The 14,227-nt window shown below is 57.7% G+C and overlaps 1 protein-coding gene across 1 annotated transcript; it reads left to right on the top strand.

The window, feature by feature from the left end:
• The first annotated feature begins 4,208 nt into the window (after positions 1–4,208).
• En2 (engrailed homeobox 2) lies at positions 4,209–10,253 on the top strand. The gene is made up of 2 exons (XM_004669559.2): positions 4,209–5,166; positions 8,170–10,253. Exons 1-2 carry the CDS (start codon positions 4,518–4,520, stop codon positions 8,484–8,486), a joined length of 966 nt encoding a protein of 321 aa, XP_004669616.2. The 5' UTR covers positions 4,209–4,517; the 3' UTR covers positions 8,487–10,253.
• Positions 10,254–14,227: the final 3,974 nt, after the last annotated feature.

Here is a 14,227-nt window from a genome sequence, read left to right as displayed (position 1 = left end):
CCTTCATTTTGGCCTTTGTCATCAGGCTGGCTGAGCAGGGCGGGAAGAGCGGCTGTCCCCAGAGCTAGAGGTGGTCTCCAGCTTGGCCCTAAAGATCCAGTGGCAGACAGGACCCAATATGCAGGGTGAGGCTCAGCCCGGCCTGGTGTGACTGCCCTGGTCCAGATATCGCTCTGCAAAGCAGCTGGCATTGGTGCCCAGTGAGGGATGAAGACCTGCTCTCTTTACTTTCGTTATTTCCCAATGTCCTCACCTAGAGAAGCGAGGGGACTGGAGGGACGGTGGAAGAACCCAGAACACCATCCTTCTTATCATGGAGAAACAAAAGCAAAACCCAGGAGGCTGGCTGGGCACCCTGGCACCCAGCATCTGTAAAACAGCAGCGGCCACTGAACCACGCGGGGCTTTCATTTGCAAGACTGGCCTCAGAGTTACTGTGTGTGTGTGTGTGTGTGTGTGTGTGTGTGTGTGTGTGTGTGCTTGCTGTCCGCTTTGTACCCTGTGAGGCCCCTTTGTGCAGCCAGCTTCAGAAATTCGGAGAGGAGTTCTGTGCAAACGGGTGCTTTTGCAGGCTCCTTCCTAGTCCCCAGAGCAAACAGAAGGGAAACGGGGTTCCAAGGTCGGAGCCAAGAGAAACGATGGGGCAGAGACAGATGACCGACCACTGCCTGTTAGTCTGGAGGAGCACCGGGACAGCGGCCAAAGGGACACCGAAAGGCGAGGAGAGTGGCCAGTTAGGCGCAGGGCCCGGGCAGAGCTGTAGGGCAGAGCTGTAGCAGTGGCTGGCACGCTCTGCTCTCGCTGCTCAGACGAGTGGAGCAGACTTGGAATGCCTTCTTGTCCTAACCCCCAGGAAACACCAGCACCCCTACCCCGGGGTGGAGCTACGCACCTGGCTGGGCCTCCAGCTTCCATTAGAAGCTTCCTGAAACAGCTGGCGGTTTGTGACAGGAGGGGCTCCCTCAGTCTATGGATCCCGGCGCTTTCTGTAACTTTACCCCAGCCACACCGTCCTTTGGGTGATGCCCTCTCTCAAGGGTCACTCCTTCCGAGGTTGTTTTCATTTTAGGGTGGTCTTGGGTGGCCCTGTGGCCACCTCTAACAATGAGAGGTTCTTTTCTGTTTCCTTTCTCCCCACTGCCCCCTACCTTCAGCCCCGCCCTTCCCTGGATCAAGGAGGAACTCACCCCCTTTGGCCGGGCAGGGGGATTTGCCCCTCGAGACCCTGGCTGCTGCAGCATCGGCCTGCCCAGAGACTACCTGCTTTTGCATTTGAGTCTGAGACAGGGGAAAAATAAGTGGAAGTCTAGCATATTGGGCCTATCCAGTGCCAGGACAGTCAGGGGCAAAGGGTCCCAACAAATTCAGTAATTCATCAAGGAGGACCTACTTGGCTTTCATGGAACAGGAGGAGAAAATGAAGTTGGGATGCCTGTTCAGAACTCGTCCACTTCCAGCTTCAGGAGGCCAGGAGAGACCAGGCTGCCAAGGTTAGAGTTCTCCAAACCCTCAGCACATGTAGCTCAATGGAGGTTTCCATGCCCACTGACTTACCCTATTTCAGAGACAGGTGGACTGTGAGGTCTCCTTCCTTCCTTCCTCTTTTTAATCCTCCTTCCTCCTCCTCCTTCTTTTCTGATTTTTTTAAAAAATATTTTTATTTTTATTTATTCGAGAGAGAGAAAGAGAGACAGAATGGTTGCACTAGGGCCATCAAGCTGCTGCAGATGAACTCTAGATGCTTGCACCTTGTGCGTCTGGCTTATATGGGTCCTGGGGATTCGAACCTGGGTCCTTTGGCTTTGCGGGCAAATGCCTTAACTGCTAAGCCATCTCTCCAGCCCTTCTTCTTTTTGAGTATTTGGGAGGACCCCCAACAGGCATGTGCCTAGTCACAAACTGGTGAGGGGCAGGGAAGCTGGAATCCCTCACAGGTGTGGAGCAGTTTGTCTGCCTTGTGTGAGACGTACATTGACGTACTCTCTGTGGCCCCAGCGCCTACCACAGCCACATCACCTTGAGTTGGTTGGGGCCTCAACCTAGAGCCCTCCATGGTTTACTTTTACGTTGAGAATCATTGCTCCTGGCTCCATTTCTGCCAGGACTGAAATCTGCCAGGTGAACACAGCCTGTGGATGCCCAGTGAGGACAATGCTGGGCAGGCGTGGGCGTGAGGAGCTCGCTGCCAAGGCAGGCCAGGCTGGGAAGCAACTTGTCAGCCTCAAAATAGCTGCCAGGAGGCTGGTGGGCCAGACCCTGGCCTTCGTCAGGGCCTGGTGGCTCCTTGCTGGTACCACCTGGAGCTCAGGTGCACTAAGCCACCTAGCAGGGCACTCAACAACAGTGGGGCCTGCCACATCCAGCAAGGGGAGAATCATTCCTTCCTCTCTCTCTCTCTCTCTCTCTCTCTCTCTCTCTGCTCCGCTCCCTAGGCAAAGCTGTCCCTCAGCCGGGAATTGTGTCATATGTCAGCACCCTTGTCCCTTCAGAATTCCCCTTTCGCTGCTTCCGAAAGTTTGCAAATTTCCATAAAACTCATTTTAAGTAATGAACGAACCAGCCTGAGGTGACAAGGGCTTTGGAAACAGGGAGGAGAGCAAACAGGAAGGCGCCCAAGGGAGGAGGAAGAAAAAAATAGAGAAGGGACTACTGAAGTTTACAGGGGAATAAAGAAATGGGAAACAGAGACTCCCCCCCCCCCACGCCGCCTCGGAATTCCTATTCTCCTTCCAAGTTATCCCCGTTTTCCTGAGAAATTAGCTGAAATCATTTTAGGACGAAGAAAATAAGAGCTGGATGGGGTTCATAGCTCAGGGACAGGAGTGTGTGAGGCGGGGGAGCTCTCACGACAGGACCAGAATTAGGTGTCCCCACAGCCCTCCAGAGGGTTTTGAAGGTGTGGCCAGCCCTGCACCGCTTTCCCCAGCCGTTGGTTTGTTGTAACCTCCACCTCCTTCAATTCTCCTTGTACGATCACGCCCCAAATTGTATTCCCCCGCAGACCCGGGCGCACTTGCAGGTGTCGGCGGTGGGGTGCGACCGCGCGCGCGCCTCCCCGCACACGCGCCCGCGCGCACCTCGGGGCGGGCGTCCGCGGGAGGCGCGGTCTGCGTTTACGGGGTGCTGCCGGGCGACCCAAGTCCAACGTAAGTGACAGCTTTCCTCTCCGCCGGCAAGGAGAGCGGACCACAAACCTTCCCTTTGTATCTCCGCAGCTCACTTAATATTATTTATGCACTTGTGCAAGGAATTGTGGGAATTTCTCCCCACGGTAAACAATATGGACCTGTTAAAAAATAGCCACCTTCCCGAGCGTTGCGCACAGCAGGTGACCCGCGGGACCGTCGCGGGGCTCCTCGGATTCCTGAACCCGCAGCAGGGACCGGAGAGCGCGAACGAGCGCCCGCGCCCCCGCGCACGGAGGGCCGGGTCGTGGATGCAGCCGTGCACCCGCACTCCCGCGCCGCGGCCCGGAACGCGGCCGCTTTAAGGGGGGGAGGGGACGCGGCGGCGGGGGAGGGGCGGCGGGCGGCTCCTGTCACCGAGCTGCCGCCGGCGCGTCACGTGCGCGCTCGGCGCGGCGGCCATTGGCCCGAGGCACGTGTCCAGGAGACCGGCCCGCGACGTCACTCGAGGGGGCTCTGTTAAAAATAAGAACAAAAATCCAGAGTGAAAGTGTCTCACGTTGAGCCAAGTGGCCTGGAAATTTCCCGAGCCCGCGCGGAGGCCGGGGCGGCGAGGCGCGCGGACCAGGAAGGAAGGAAGGGAGGAAGGAAGGAGGGCAGGAGGGAGGGCGCGCGGCGGGGAGGGAGGGAGCGCGGAGGCCCTGCCCGGCCCGGCCCGCGCCTCCCGCCCCTCACCCATGCGGCTCGGGCCGCCGAGCTCGGCGGGGCTCAGCGGGGGCTCCCCGGCCCGCAGCGGGGCGGCGGCCTGCCCGAGGGGGCTCCGGGGCCGACGGAGCGCAGCGCGGGCCCGCGGGCCTTCATGCGCCTGCGGGCGGCGGCGGGCGCGCTGAGCGCTCGCGCCCCGGAGCCTCGAGGGCCGGTCGGGACGCGCGAGAGGGCTCGGCGGAGCGCGGGGAGCTCGCTGCCTGCATGAGCGCAGCGCCAGCCGCGGGCGGCCGAGGCGGCGGCGGCGCCGGAGCCCGAGCCGGAGGCTGCACGACCCCGGGAGGAGAGCGCAGCCCCGGAGGCGCCCCAGATCCCCGCCGGACCTCTGCGACGGTCTAGAGCCGGGTGCGCCGCCAAGACGAGGACCGGCCTCTTTTGAATCTCGCGGCGTTCTGATCGGCCGGGAGACTAGTGATTTTTGCTTTTTTCCCTCCTAACCCAATTCGTGGATTGGAACGTGGCTCCGTTCCGAGCGCGCAGGACGACTTTGCAGGACTTCAGCCCTGGCCGCCGCGCGCGCCCTCGGAACATTCGGCCGGGTGGGGGCGCGGGGGTCCCCGGGTGCGCCTCCGAAGGCGGATTTGGAGGGGGGATCCCGGAGAGGCGACTTGGGATTTGCTGTGAAGCATGGAGGAGAATGACTCCAAGCCCAGCGACGGGGCAGCGGCAGCAGCGGAGGCGCAGCGGCAGCCGGAATCCAGCCCGGGCGGCGGGAGCAGCCCGGGCGACTCGGACACGGGCCGCCGGCGGGCTCTGATGCTGCCCGCGGTCCTGCAGGCGCCAGGCAACCACCAGCACCCTCACCGCATCACCAACTTCTTCATCGACAACATCCTGCGGCCCGAGTTCGGCCGCCGGAAGGACTCGGGGACGTGCTGCGCTGGCGCGGGTGGAGGCAGAGGCGGCGAAGGCGGCGCGAGCGGTGCGGAGCGAGCCGGCGGAGTCGAGCAGCTCCTGGGCTCGGGCGCCAGAGAGTCCCGGCAGAATCCGCCGTGCGCGCCCGGCGCGGGAGGATCGCTGCCCGCCGCAGGCGGCGAGTCCCCGGGCGACGGAGAAGGCGGCTCCAAGACGCTCTCGCTGCACGGCGGTGCTAAGAAAGGCGGCGACCCGGGGGTCCCCCTGGATGGGGCGCTCAAGGCCCGCGGCTTGGGCGCTGGGGACCTGTCTGTGAGCTCGGACTCGGACAGCTCACAGGCCAGCGCCACCCTGGGAGCGCAGCCCATGCTCTGGCCGGCTTGGGTCTACTGCACGCGCTACTCGGACCGGCCTTCTTCAGGTGAGCTGATGGAACCGGGAGTCCGCTTTAGGGCAGGTCCGCGGGGCTGGGAACTGCCCTCGCCAGGGAACCTACGTGAAGGAAAACCGTCACCTCTCCCGGTCCTTACAGCTCTCACCCACAGGGACGCCGTTTCCGGACACTGGCCTGAGCAGTGCCCAGGCAGTCCGGGGCGGGATTGCATCAAGGGGCGCGCACTCCTGTTGGACAGCAGCAAAGCAAGGGTCCCTGTCCCTCTTTATGTCTCCCTTCCTTTCCCATTCTGGGGCATCTCGCTGCCCCTAGAGCCCTCCTGATTGGAATCTACTTGGTGAGATCAGGGGTGGTTGGAAGGGCCCTTGCTCAACCCTCACCCCAACTTTCAAAGTCCAGAGGCAGGCTGTCTCCGCCGCCCCCGGCCCAGACTCCCCCGCCCGACCTGGTTAGTTCGTGTAGTGGGGAAGCTGGCCGCTCCTTTCTCCACTCCTGGGTGCAGGCTGACCGCGGGGGGAGGAGGAGAAAGACGACAGGGATGGCATGAGAACAGCGGCACCCTGCTCCTTTGTCACTTTATTTGGTCAACCATGTTGGAGGAAGGAGTTCAGCACCTCCCGCTCGGAGAAAGCCCACAGCTAGCCCAGCTCAGGCCGCCGCCGGTGATAGGACCTGCCAGGGCTTTCTGAGTCTGTGTCGGGAGGAGGAGGCAGCTTCCAAGCGGAGCGTTAGAGGTTCTGAGCATTTTTTTTTATTATTGATTTGTGATTTTAAAACGCGGGAGAAACCATCAGCTGCATTGGATGCGGGTTTGTAGTTGGGCAGCGCCATTAGAAGTGGGCTTCACTTGTCCCCGCGCTGGTGAGGCCCTCCTCACCCCTAACCTTCACGCTGTTTTACGGGGGGTCTTTTACCCGGATCATTACAAGACTCAGTCACCCCTCCACTGTCTTCCTGTAGCAACGAGTATGTTGCTAATGAAATCAAATTTTTCCAGCTAGACCTGAAATTTGCTCCATTGTTCTCGCCTCCCTCCTTTGTTAATATTTAATTAACATACAGGCTCACAAAGCCAGCCGGCCGGGAGCCTGGACCGGCTTTGTGCGGCGGCTGCGCGCGAGCCCGGCCGCGCGTCGGGCTTGGCGGCCCGCGGACCCTGCAGCGTGGCCCGCCTGGCCGGCCTTCCCGGGCTTAGGAAAACTTCTCCCTGTAAATAACACTTCTTGACTGAGCTTTTCGGAAAGAAGGGGTGGGGAGAGGATTCGTACCAAGGCTTGGTTCTATCCCCGAAACTCTTACACGCTTGCCTTTTGAAAGAGAATTCACAGAAAGGGGAACTTAAGAATGTTTTTTCGAGGAGAAATTTTCCTTTCCCCGAAATAGTGTCTTTTGAGGTTGGTCTGTGTAGGCTAGAACAGAGGCCCCAAAAAGCGGAGTTTGGGGGGACAGCGTGAGCTTTTCTGGGAAGGCAGCGGAGCCGGAGACCCGGTTCGGGGAGCGGGAGTCCGGGTCAGGTCCGGCAGCGCGGGGCCCCTCTCCTGCGGGCTCGGCCCGGTCTCCGGCGCCTCGGAACCCCCGTTCTCTCGGCGACAGCCAGGCACAGCCCGCGCCCTTCGCCCTCCGTTTGGACGGGCAGAGGTGATTGTGTGTGGTGGGGTGCGCATGGCCCGTGGGTGTGACTGTGGGGGCGTGTGGTGCAACTAAAAGATGGGGATGCAGTCCTTGGCGCCCCCTCTTGTGCCCATAGACCCTTTCTGGGTTTGCCTCCTGGTGGAGGCATCAGCTCTGCACACCGACCCTGGGACTCTTAAGAGCTGCAGGCTTGTAGCTAGGCAAGACGGCGAAACCCTATCAGCCCCAGCCGAGCTGCCTATAGCTAGGCCGTCTCCCTCACCCCCATCCCATTTCCTTCTGCCTCGGAGGAGGATGGGGCGGGGGGTGGGGGAGACTGGCCCTCTGTAGTCTTTCCGCTTCTAGCGGAAGGAGCCTTGGTCGAGCGGTGGCCTGGTGCCTCCAGAGACAATCCGTGGGCCTCATGTATATACCCAAAGGGAAAGGTCACCACTTTCCATCAGTGGCTCTGCAGGCCTTTCCTGCAACCTGTGAACCTCCAGACACCCAGAGCCACCCCTGTTGCAGGGCCTTCCCTCCGCACTCTCTGCCCCTTCTGCTGGATGGCCAGGTCCTGGGACCTCAAAGCCGCCCTTGCTGCAAGTGGCCGCCACTCCACGGGGAGAAGGGAGGAGGGCGAGAGTGGAGCCCCTCCTCCAGGGGAAGTTGTTGGCATGGTTATGTGCTGTACCTGCTCAAGGTCAGCCGGGCAGCCGCTTCCGGCGAGTTGGCATCAGGCTTGGGGGAGGGGTGATGAGCAGGACAGGCCTCCGTGGTCCCTACCTCTCAGGCACTCTCCTCCGCGGAGGGACTGGGGAGATTTAGCGAAGGAGTTCAATGAAAGATGCAGTGTTCCCTCACTCCCTTCCGGGAAACAATGAACTTGAGCTCACCCTGCCCTTGGCGGGAGTTAGGAGGGGACCAGCCACCTCTGTTCCAGCTCGGCAGGCCTTGGTGCCCTTGGTGGGAGTATGGGGCTGGGCTAGCTTTGCTCCAGGCTCTGGGACTACCCAGCCCCCTTCCCTGCTGTTACTCCCTCTCCTTTCCCCCAGTGCCTTCCAGACCCGTTACTCCAGGACAAAGCCTCAGAAAGGGGAAGGGGGAAATTAAGCAAGCAAAATCCAGAAGACCAGCCCAGAAAGTTTTGGCTTGGGCTTTTCTTCGTGCACTTTACTTTCATGTAGATTCCCTGGTTTGTGTTGCGCCCTTCTGCTAAACCTGCCTGTCCACTTCATTTCCACCCGGCATCCACACTTCCCAACACACTGCTGGTCAGTGGGCGCATGCCCAGTCCTAAGTCCAGCCCATCGCCCCTCCCGGTCAGTCTCGTGTGGCCTTGGGCCAGTCATTTCCCCCCCACCCCTTTGCAGGGAGGCAGAGCTCAGACTCCACTAACCTCTGTCCCCCGCACCCACTCAGGTCCCAGGTCTCGCAAACCAAAGAAGAAGAACGCCAACAAGGAGGACAAGCGGCCGCGCACGGCCTTCACTGCGGAGCAGCTGCAGCGGCTCAAGGCCGAGTTCCAGACCAACAGGTACCTGACGGAGCAGCGGCGCCAGAGCCTGGCCCAGGAGCTCAGCCTCAACGAGTCGCAGATCAAGATCTGGTTTCAGAACAAGCGTGCCAAGATCAAGAAGGCCACGGGCAACAAGAACAGCCTGGCCGTGCACCTGATGGCGCAGGGCCTCTACAACCACTCCACCGCCGCCAAGGAGGGCAAGTCGGACAGCGAGTAGGGCGGGCGGGCCGCGGGCCGCGCCACACAATGCAATAATTTACAACCGCGAATCAAGGGCCAGTGTATAAAGATTATACCAGCATTATTAGTGAAAAATATCGTGTATTAGCTATGGTTCTGCAATATTCTATGTATATATAATTTACAGGTGGTGTAAATCCAAAATATCTGAGTATAAACTATTTTTTTTGAGTTTTTTTGTGTTTAAGAGGTTATGCTAATTTTATGTTTTTCTTTTTTCTTTTTCTTTTTGCAAAGGGGGCTGCTTAGGGTTTCATCTTTTTTAAATCTCCTAAGCTCCATTATGGGACATCGGACACTTTTTTTTTTTTACTATTATTTCAAAAGAAAAAAATTTAAACAACTTGCTGAAGTCCAAAGATTTTTATTGCTGCATTCCACACGACTGTGAACCTAACAGATAAATAGCTCCTGTTTGGTCTATGAGTTCTGCCGTTCGTTTGTGTTGGCTTGCTGATCACAGGGGAGGCCCCTAACCTGGAACCCCGAGTCTGGCAGGGAGCTCTAGGCTCTGGGGACTGCCTGGAGCCCGAAGGGATCCTGCTGGGGAGAGAGAATTTGCAGGGTCTTCGGGCTGAGGCCTGGGGATGGCTCCCCGAAGCGGACCCTCCCCTCCGGATCCTTCGCCCCTGCCGTGTCTCCCTTCCGAGGCCTGCCCTCCAGCTACCCTGTCTGCGTCTGCGTCTCTGTCCTAGGCCCGCCTTGGCCCGGCGGCCCGCTGCCAGCGCCAACTCTACCCGGTCATGGGCACCGCGGGCGGCGCTAGGGGTCTGGGGTGAGGGCCTGGGTGTGTGGCCCGAAGCCCCCCGCACTGGGGCGACCCCTCCTTCGGTGTCAGCCCCTATCCAGAAACCCTCCAAGGTTGGCGCCAATGAGCAAGCAGAGCGAGTTGGCAAAACCTTCCTTTCCTTTTTCTTCCCCACCCCCCTTTTTTCTTTTTCTTTTTCCTTTTTTTTCTTTTTGAGTGGTCGTTTTGCTACAGAGGAGTTCTTCCAAGACAACTCCACGTGTGTGTACATATTCGTGTATGCATGTGCACGCATATCCAGGCCTGTGTGAGGCCACAGTTCTGGAATCTGTGGCGACTGACTTTTGAGGAACTCAGAACCCTCCTGGACCTAGAGGAAGGGAGTGTGTAAATAATCATTTCTTATCACTTTTTGTCTTTTGTTTTTTAAGAAAATATGCATTTTATTTTTTGAAGGTGTGGTACAGTGTAAATTAAATATATTCAATATATTCCCCACCAAGTACTTATATATATATATAAACAAACACATTATCTCTATATATAACTCCACACTGTCTTCTGTTTAGTGTATGCGAAAAGGTGTCCAAATGTCCACCTGGGGCCAGCACGGAGGCCCAGGAGCGTGCCCATGGCCGGGCTGGGAGTCAGGCTGCCTCTCTGAGGACTGAAGGTGGACTTCTCTCTTTGCCTTAAACCTCTTTATTTCACTGCGATGCTAGTTTCACTTTGTACATAGCAGTGCAGACCTTTTTGAAAAGGAAACTATAAAGACAAAAAGTTGTAATTTAAGATTCTGTGAATAACCTTCTGCTGCTTAGGAAACTGGAGGAAATGACATGCCTTTTTAGCAGGAAGCAAATTTGTTTTTATTTTTAGTTTATAAAATGTGCATTTTACAGTTTCATTATCAAATATTTATAATCTTGAGAAATGAATGTTTCTATACAACTGTGGCTATCAAAATTGTGACCATCCCTGCATTTTTGTGTGTTTAAATTCTTGAAAGCTACATTAAATAAAAAGAAACACTTCTTTATTATAAAATGTTGGTGGTCCAAGGTGAAATAACTACCTTTTGCACGTGCATTTCTGCCCTGGGTGACCTTGCCAGGATGCAGGCGCCCAGGGCCTGAGTGGTACAGCGCCTACTCTTAAAACAGGGTGCACTGTGTCCTTAAAACAGCAAGCTGTGAGTGTCTCACAAATAAACAGAACAAGCAGTGATTTATGTTCCCATTTTGTTCCTGGAAGGAAGGGTGGCATTCTACTATCCCACTGCCTCAAGTTCCTCACTCTGTTTACATGGGTGGAGAAAATTTTAGTCTGAGCAAGAGACTGACCCTCTGAATGCCATGTTTGTTTTACATATTTTTTTCTCCCTAAAACAAAGGCTTGCGTCTTCCCCACAGGTTTCCGTAGAAGGGAGATGTGTGGATCTGAGGGTGGGTGGTCCACTGCCCGTGAATCCAGGAGCTCCAAACCCTCCAGCAGCAGAAACTCTGCCAAGGGCATCCCTGTAGAGTTCTCATGTTCAACCTGTCATGTTGGCCACTGAGCTTCCCAGGACCTTCCCAAGCTCCTGCACCTGTAAAGAGTGCCCAGGCCCACCATGCAGACCCCAGGAATACTCCAGGAGGCAAGATTATGTCGCTCATTCCCCAAGACCCCAACTTCTACATACCTCAGGACTTGGTTTCAAAAAATAAAATAACAGCGTGGCTCAACTTCCATTACTTTTTTACAAGCCTCCCTGCCAGTTTAATAAAAAGATAATATAACAATGTTATTAATCTTTTTTAAAAATTGGTTTTCAGATCAGAACTCTGGTGAGGTAATGAGTTCCTGGTCCTCAGAGGCGATCAAGGAGATGCCAGCCAGCATTGTGGTGGCATGGTGTTTGTTGGTTTGCTTGTTTTCTGACAGGGCACTGAATTTGGAGGAGCTTTTAGATTTGGAGTGTTTAAGATTCGCATCTTGCTCCCAGGTCTGTTCATTGTTTTTTTTCTTCTTCAAAAACCTGTAACCAGAACTAGGAACTAACAAAGAGCACCTGCTGCGCCAGTCACTGACTCACCTGGGACGGCAACACCCCTTCCTGAGGTCCTGCAGGTTCTGGGTTCTGTCAGGGCCTCTGCCAAAGCTAGGCACCTGGAGTGCAGGCACCCAGCATCCCGCAGTCCTGCTACTGTGCTGGGTAGATGGGAACCGACAGGAGTTCGGTTGCCAAGTGAAAAGAAAATGCCAATTTACAAAGAGAGTCTTTGCTTCTTGCAACTTAACCGCCAAGGGCCCTATGCAAAGCTGAGTTCACCCGGCAGGAAATAGATCAAAACCTGGGAGTCCCGCTCTGGGGGACCTGCTGCCTCCAGCAGCTGAGGATTCTCGTCCTCAGCCAGCTCCCAGCCCTGCTTCCTGGTGTCAGATGCCCCTTCTATGCCCCCCTGACCCTGCTCTGGCAACAGAAGGAAAATGACGAGGGTCTGACCCCCAGGCTGGAGTCAGGACCCGAAGGTCAGCTCGGCCCAGTGGTCGCCCAGTGTGGACCCGCTCGGGGATTTTCTCCAAAGAGGCAGAAAGGAAACGTGGGTGATCCCCGGTTGCTCACCAACTGCGTTACAGCTCTTTGATACTTTTTCCTTAAGTGGAAAGGACAAATCGATGGGCTCTTAGGGCTGCTTGGCATGGTACCTGCTGTACCCGCACAAGTACCCAGACACTATGCAAACGTTCGCGCCTACTGCGGAGCTGGAAGGCAGTTTTGTGCGCTTGGCCTCTGCTAAAAGTCATTCCTTCTCCTGCTGATTTAATACCAGACCTTGGCGGCTTCTCCTCGCCTTCGCAGCCCCCCAAAAGCCTGCGGGAGGACCCGGCTCCACCGAAAACGGCAGCAAGCCACGGGGAACCGCCTCGCGCTGCGGCACAGGACCACCGCGCGAGCCCTGCGGGCACGGATCGCCCGCGGGAGGCCGACGTCCCCACCCAAGCCCTCCACGCACACACTCGAGCCCCCACGCGGGACCTCGCGGCGGAGACCCCTTTCCTCGCATCTGTGCCATCCCAGCACAGGCCTGAGCCCCCTCGAGGCCTGCAAGTAGGGAGGGGAAGGGGGTCCCGCTCCGAGGGTTCCGAGAGGGCCGCGGACGGATCGGCGCCGGGTCCCTGGATCCCGAGGCTGGCAGGCCGGGCTCCAGGCGGAGCCAAGCGCTGCCGCTGCCGCTGCGCGGCGCGAAGCCTGAGCGGACCGGTCCTGTTTTTATTAATAAACGCAAATGCCTCTTTACGCTTAAAGCTGTAGGCCCATGGAAAAGAAAAGGCCGTTCTTGAAATTGCCTGAAATGTAATAATATTCATTAAAGTAGGTCGTAATTATGTGATGTAATCAAGCGTGGTTAGCCCGCGCCCTTGGTTCTCGCAGGCAAGGGAGTCGACGGTGGTGGCATTATTATTGTTGTTGTTGGCACTGGTCTCGTGCCAGCTCTTCAGCCAAGGCCCAGACCCCTCAGATGGACTTGGCGGGGTGGGAGGGGTGGGCTCGGTTTCCCCAAGAAGTGCTGCATGGTCGCGGGGACCGGCTGAGGTCCGGGCCTAGTCCCGCGCCAGGCCTGGGTCACTCCTCCCGGAGCCGGGTAGGGCTGTCCCGGGGCGCGGGGACCTCCCGATGGCCCGAGGGACGCCCGGGAGGATTTCTGGGAAGGGGGAACTTCGGGTCCCCGAGTCCAGACCCGCCCCAGTGGCCGTCCCGCCCCCCACCAGGGCCGGGAGCTGGAACAAAGGGCGGTGGAGGCCTGCCTCCGGCCGGGGCTGCCTTTCCACCCCTTGGGCCTGGAACGCGTCCCGGGGAGCCCGGTCCTCCTCCGCGCCGCCCCGCGCCCCTTCTCCTCCCCGAGGGGCTGCGCGAGCAGCGCGGGCGGGAAGGGCCCGCGCCGGCCTCGGCTCCTCTCCTCCGTGGGGCCGGGGCGGAGAGGATCCCGGTTTCCACCGACCGTCTGGAGGAAACCGGCCGGGCCGCCGCTGACCCATCTGTCGAGGCCTGAAAGTTGGCGGCGCGGCCCGGGCGCGCGGCCTGCAGAAGGGGCCGCCGCGCTCCTTTCAGCGGGGCGCACTCGGGGTTCTCGCCTCCCGCCAAGTCCTTTGTCTGGAGGGGAACTGTCAGGCTCTGTCATCCTGGCTTGCCCTCCTCCTTGCCCCAACCAATACCCCCTCCACTAACTTCCCTTTCTCCCTTTCTCTTTTCTTCCCTTCTTGGATGGTTAATCACAGGCTCCAGCTGCAGCGCCGCTCCCGGGGCGACCGGCCGCCTCCCTGCCCCGTCGCCAGGACGTCCCTCGTGGGCCCCGAGCAACGCCTTTGCGCTCCCCCTTTAGGCCAAAACTTTGTTTAGTGGTTTGGGGCAGCGTTGCTCCCCACTCATAACCAAGCGCTGCTTGGAATTCTGGGGCCCGGAGTTTCTTTAAGACAAATGGCAAGATTCTGCCCCTGCCAAGGATGCCGCAGCTACTATAGCCTCCCTCCCCCGTTGTTTTTGAAGCAGGATCTCACTCTAGCCCAGGCTGACCTAGAACTCACTCTGTAGCCCCAAGCTGGCCTTGAACTCACAGTGATCTTGCTTCAGCCTCCTAAATGCTAGGATAATAAGTATGTGCTGCCACACCCAGCTGCCCCTAATTAAAAATATTTTTATTTATTTATGAGCTAGACAAACACACACCCCAGAGAGAGAGAGAATGGGTATGCAATGGCCTCTTGCTACAAATGAATTTCAGACGCATGTCCCACCTTGTGTGTCTTGCTCTACTTGGCTACTGGGGAATTGAGCCCTGTCTCGAAGGCTTTGCAAGCAAGCACCTTTAACCACTGATTCATCTCCCAAGCCCTGCCGTTTCTTGTGGTAAAATGCACGTGACAAAATTCACTATCTAACTAACCGGTGTTCCAGCACACACGTTTGTGGTATTAAGTACACCTGT

The sequence above is a fragment of the Jaculus jaculus genome, chromosome 10 (genome assembly GCF_020740685.1).
Source record: "Jaculus jaculus isolate mJacJac1 chromosome 10, mJacJac1.mat.Y.cur, whole genome shotgun sequence".
NCBI classification, from domain to species: Eukaryota; Metazoa; Chordata; class Mammalia; order Rodentia; family Dipodidae; genus Jaculus; species Jaculus jaculus.
Note: the sequence above shows the minus strand (reverse complement) of the source record. Positions and strands in the feature narration are given on the sequence as shown.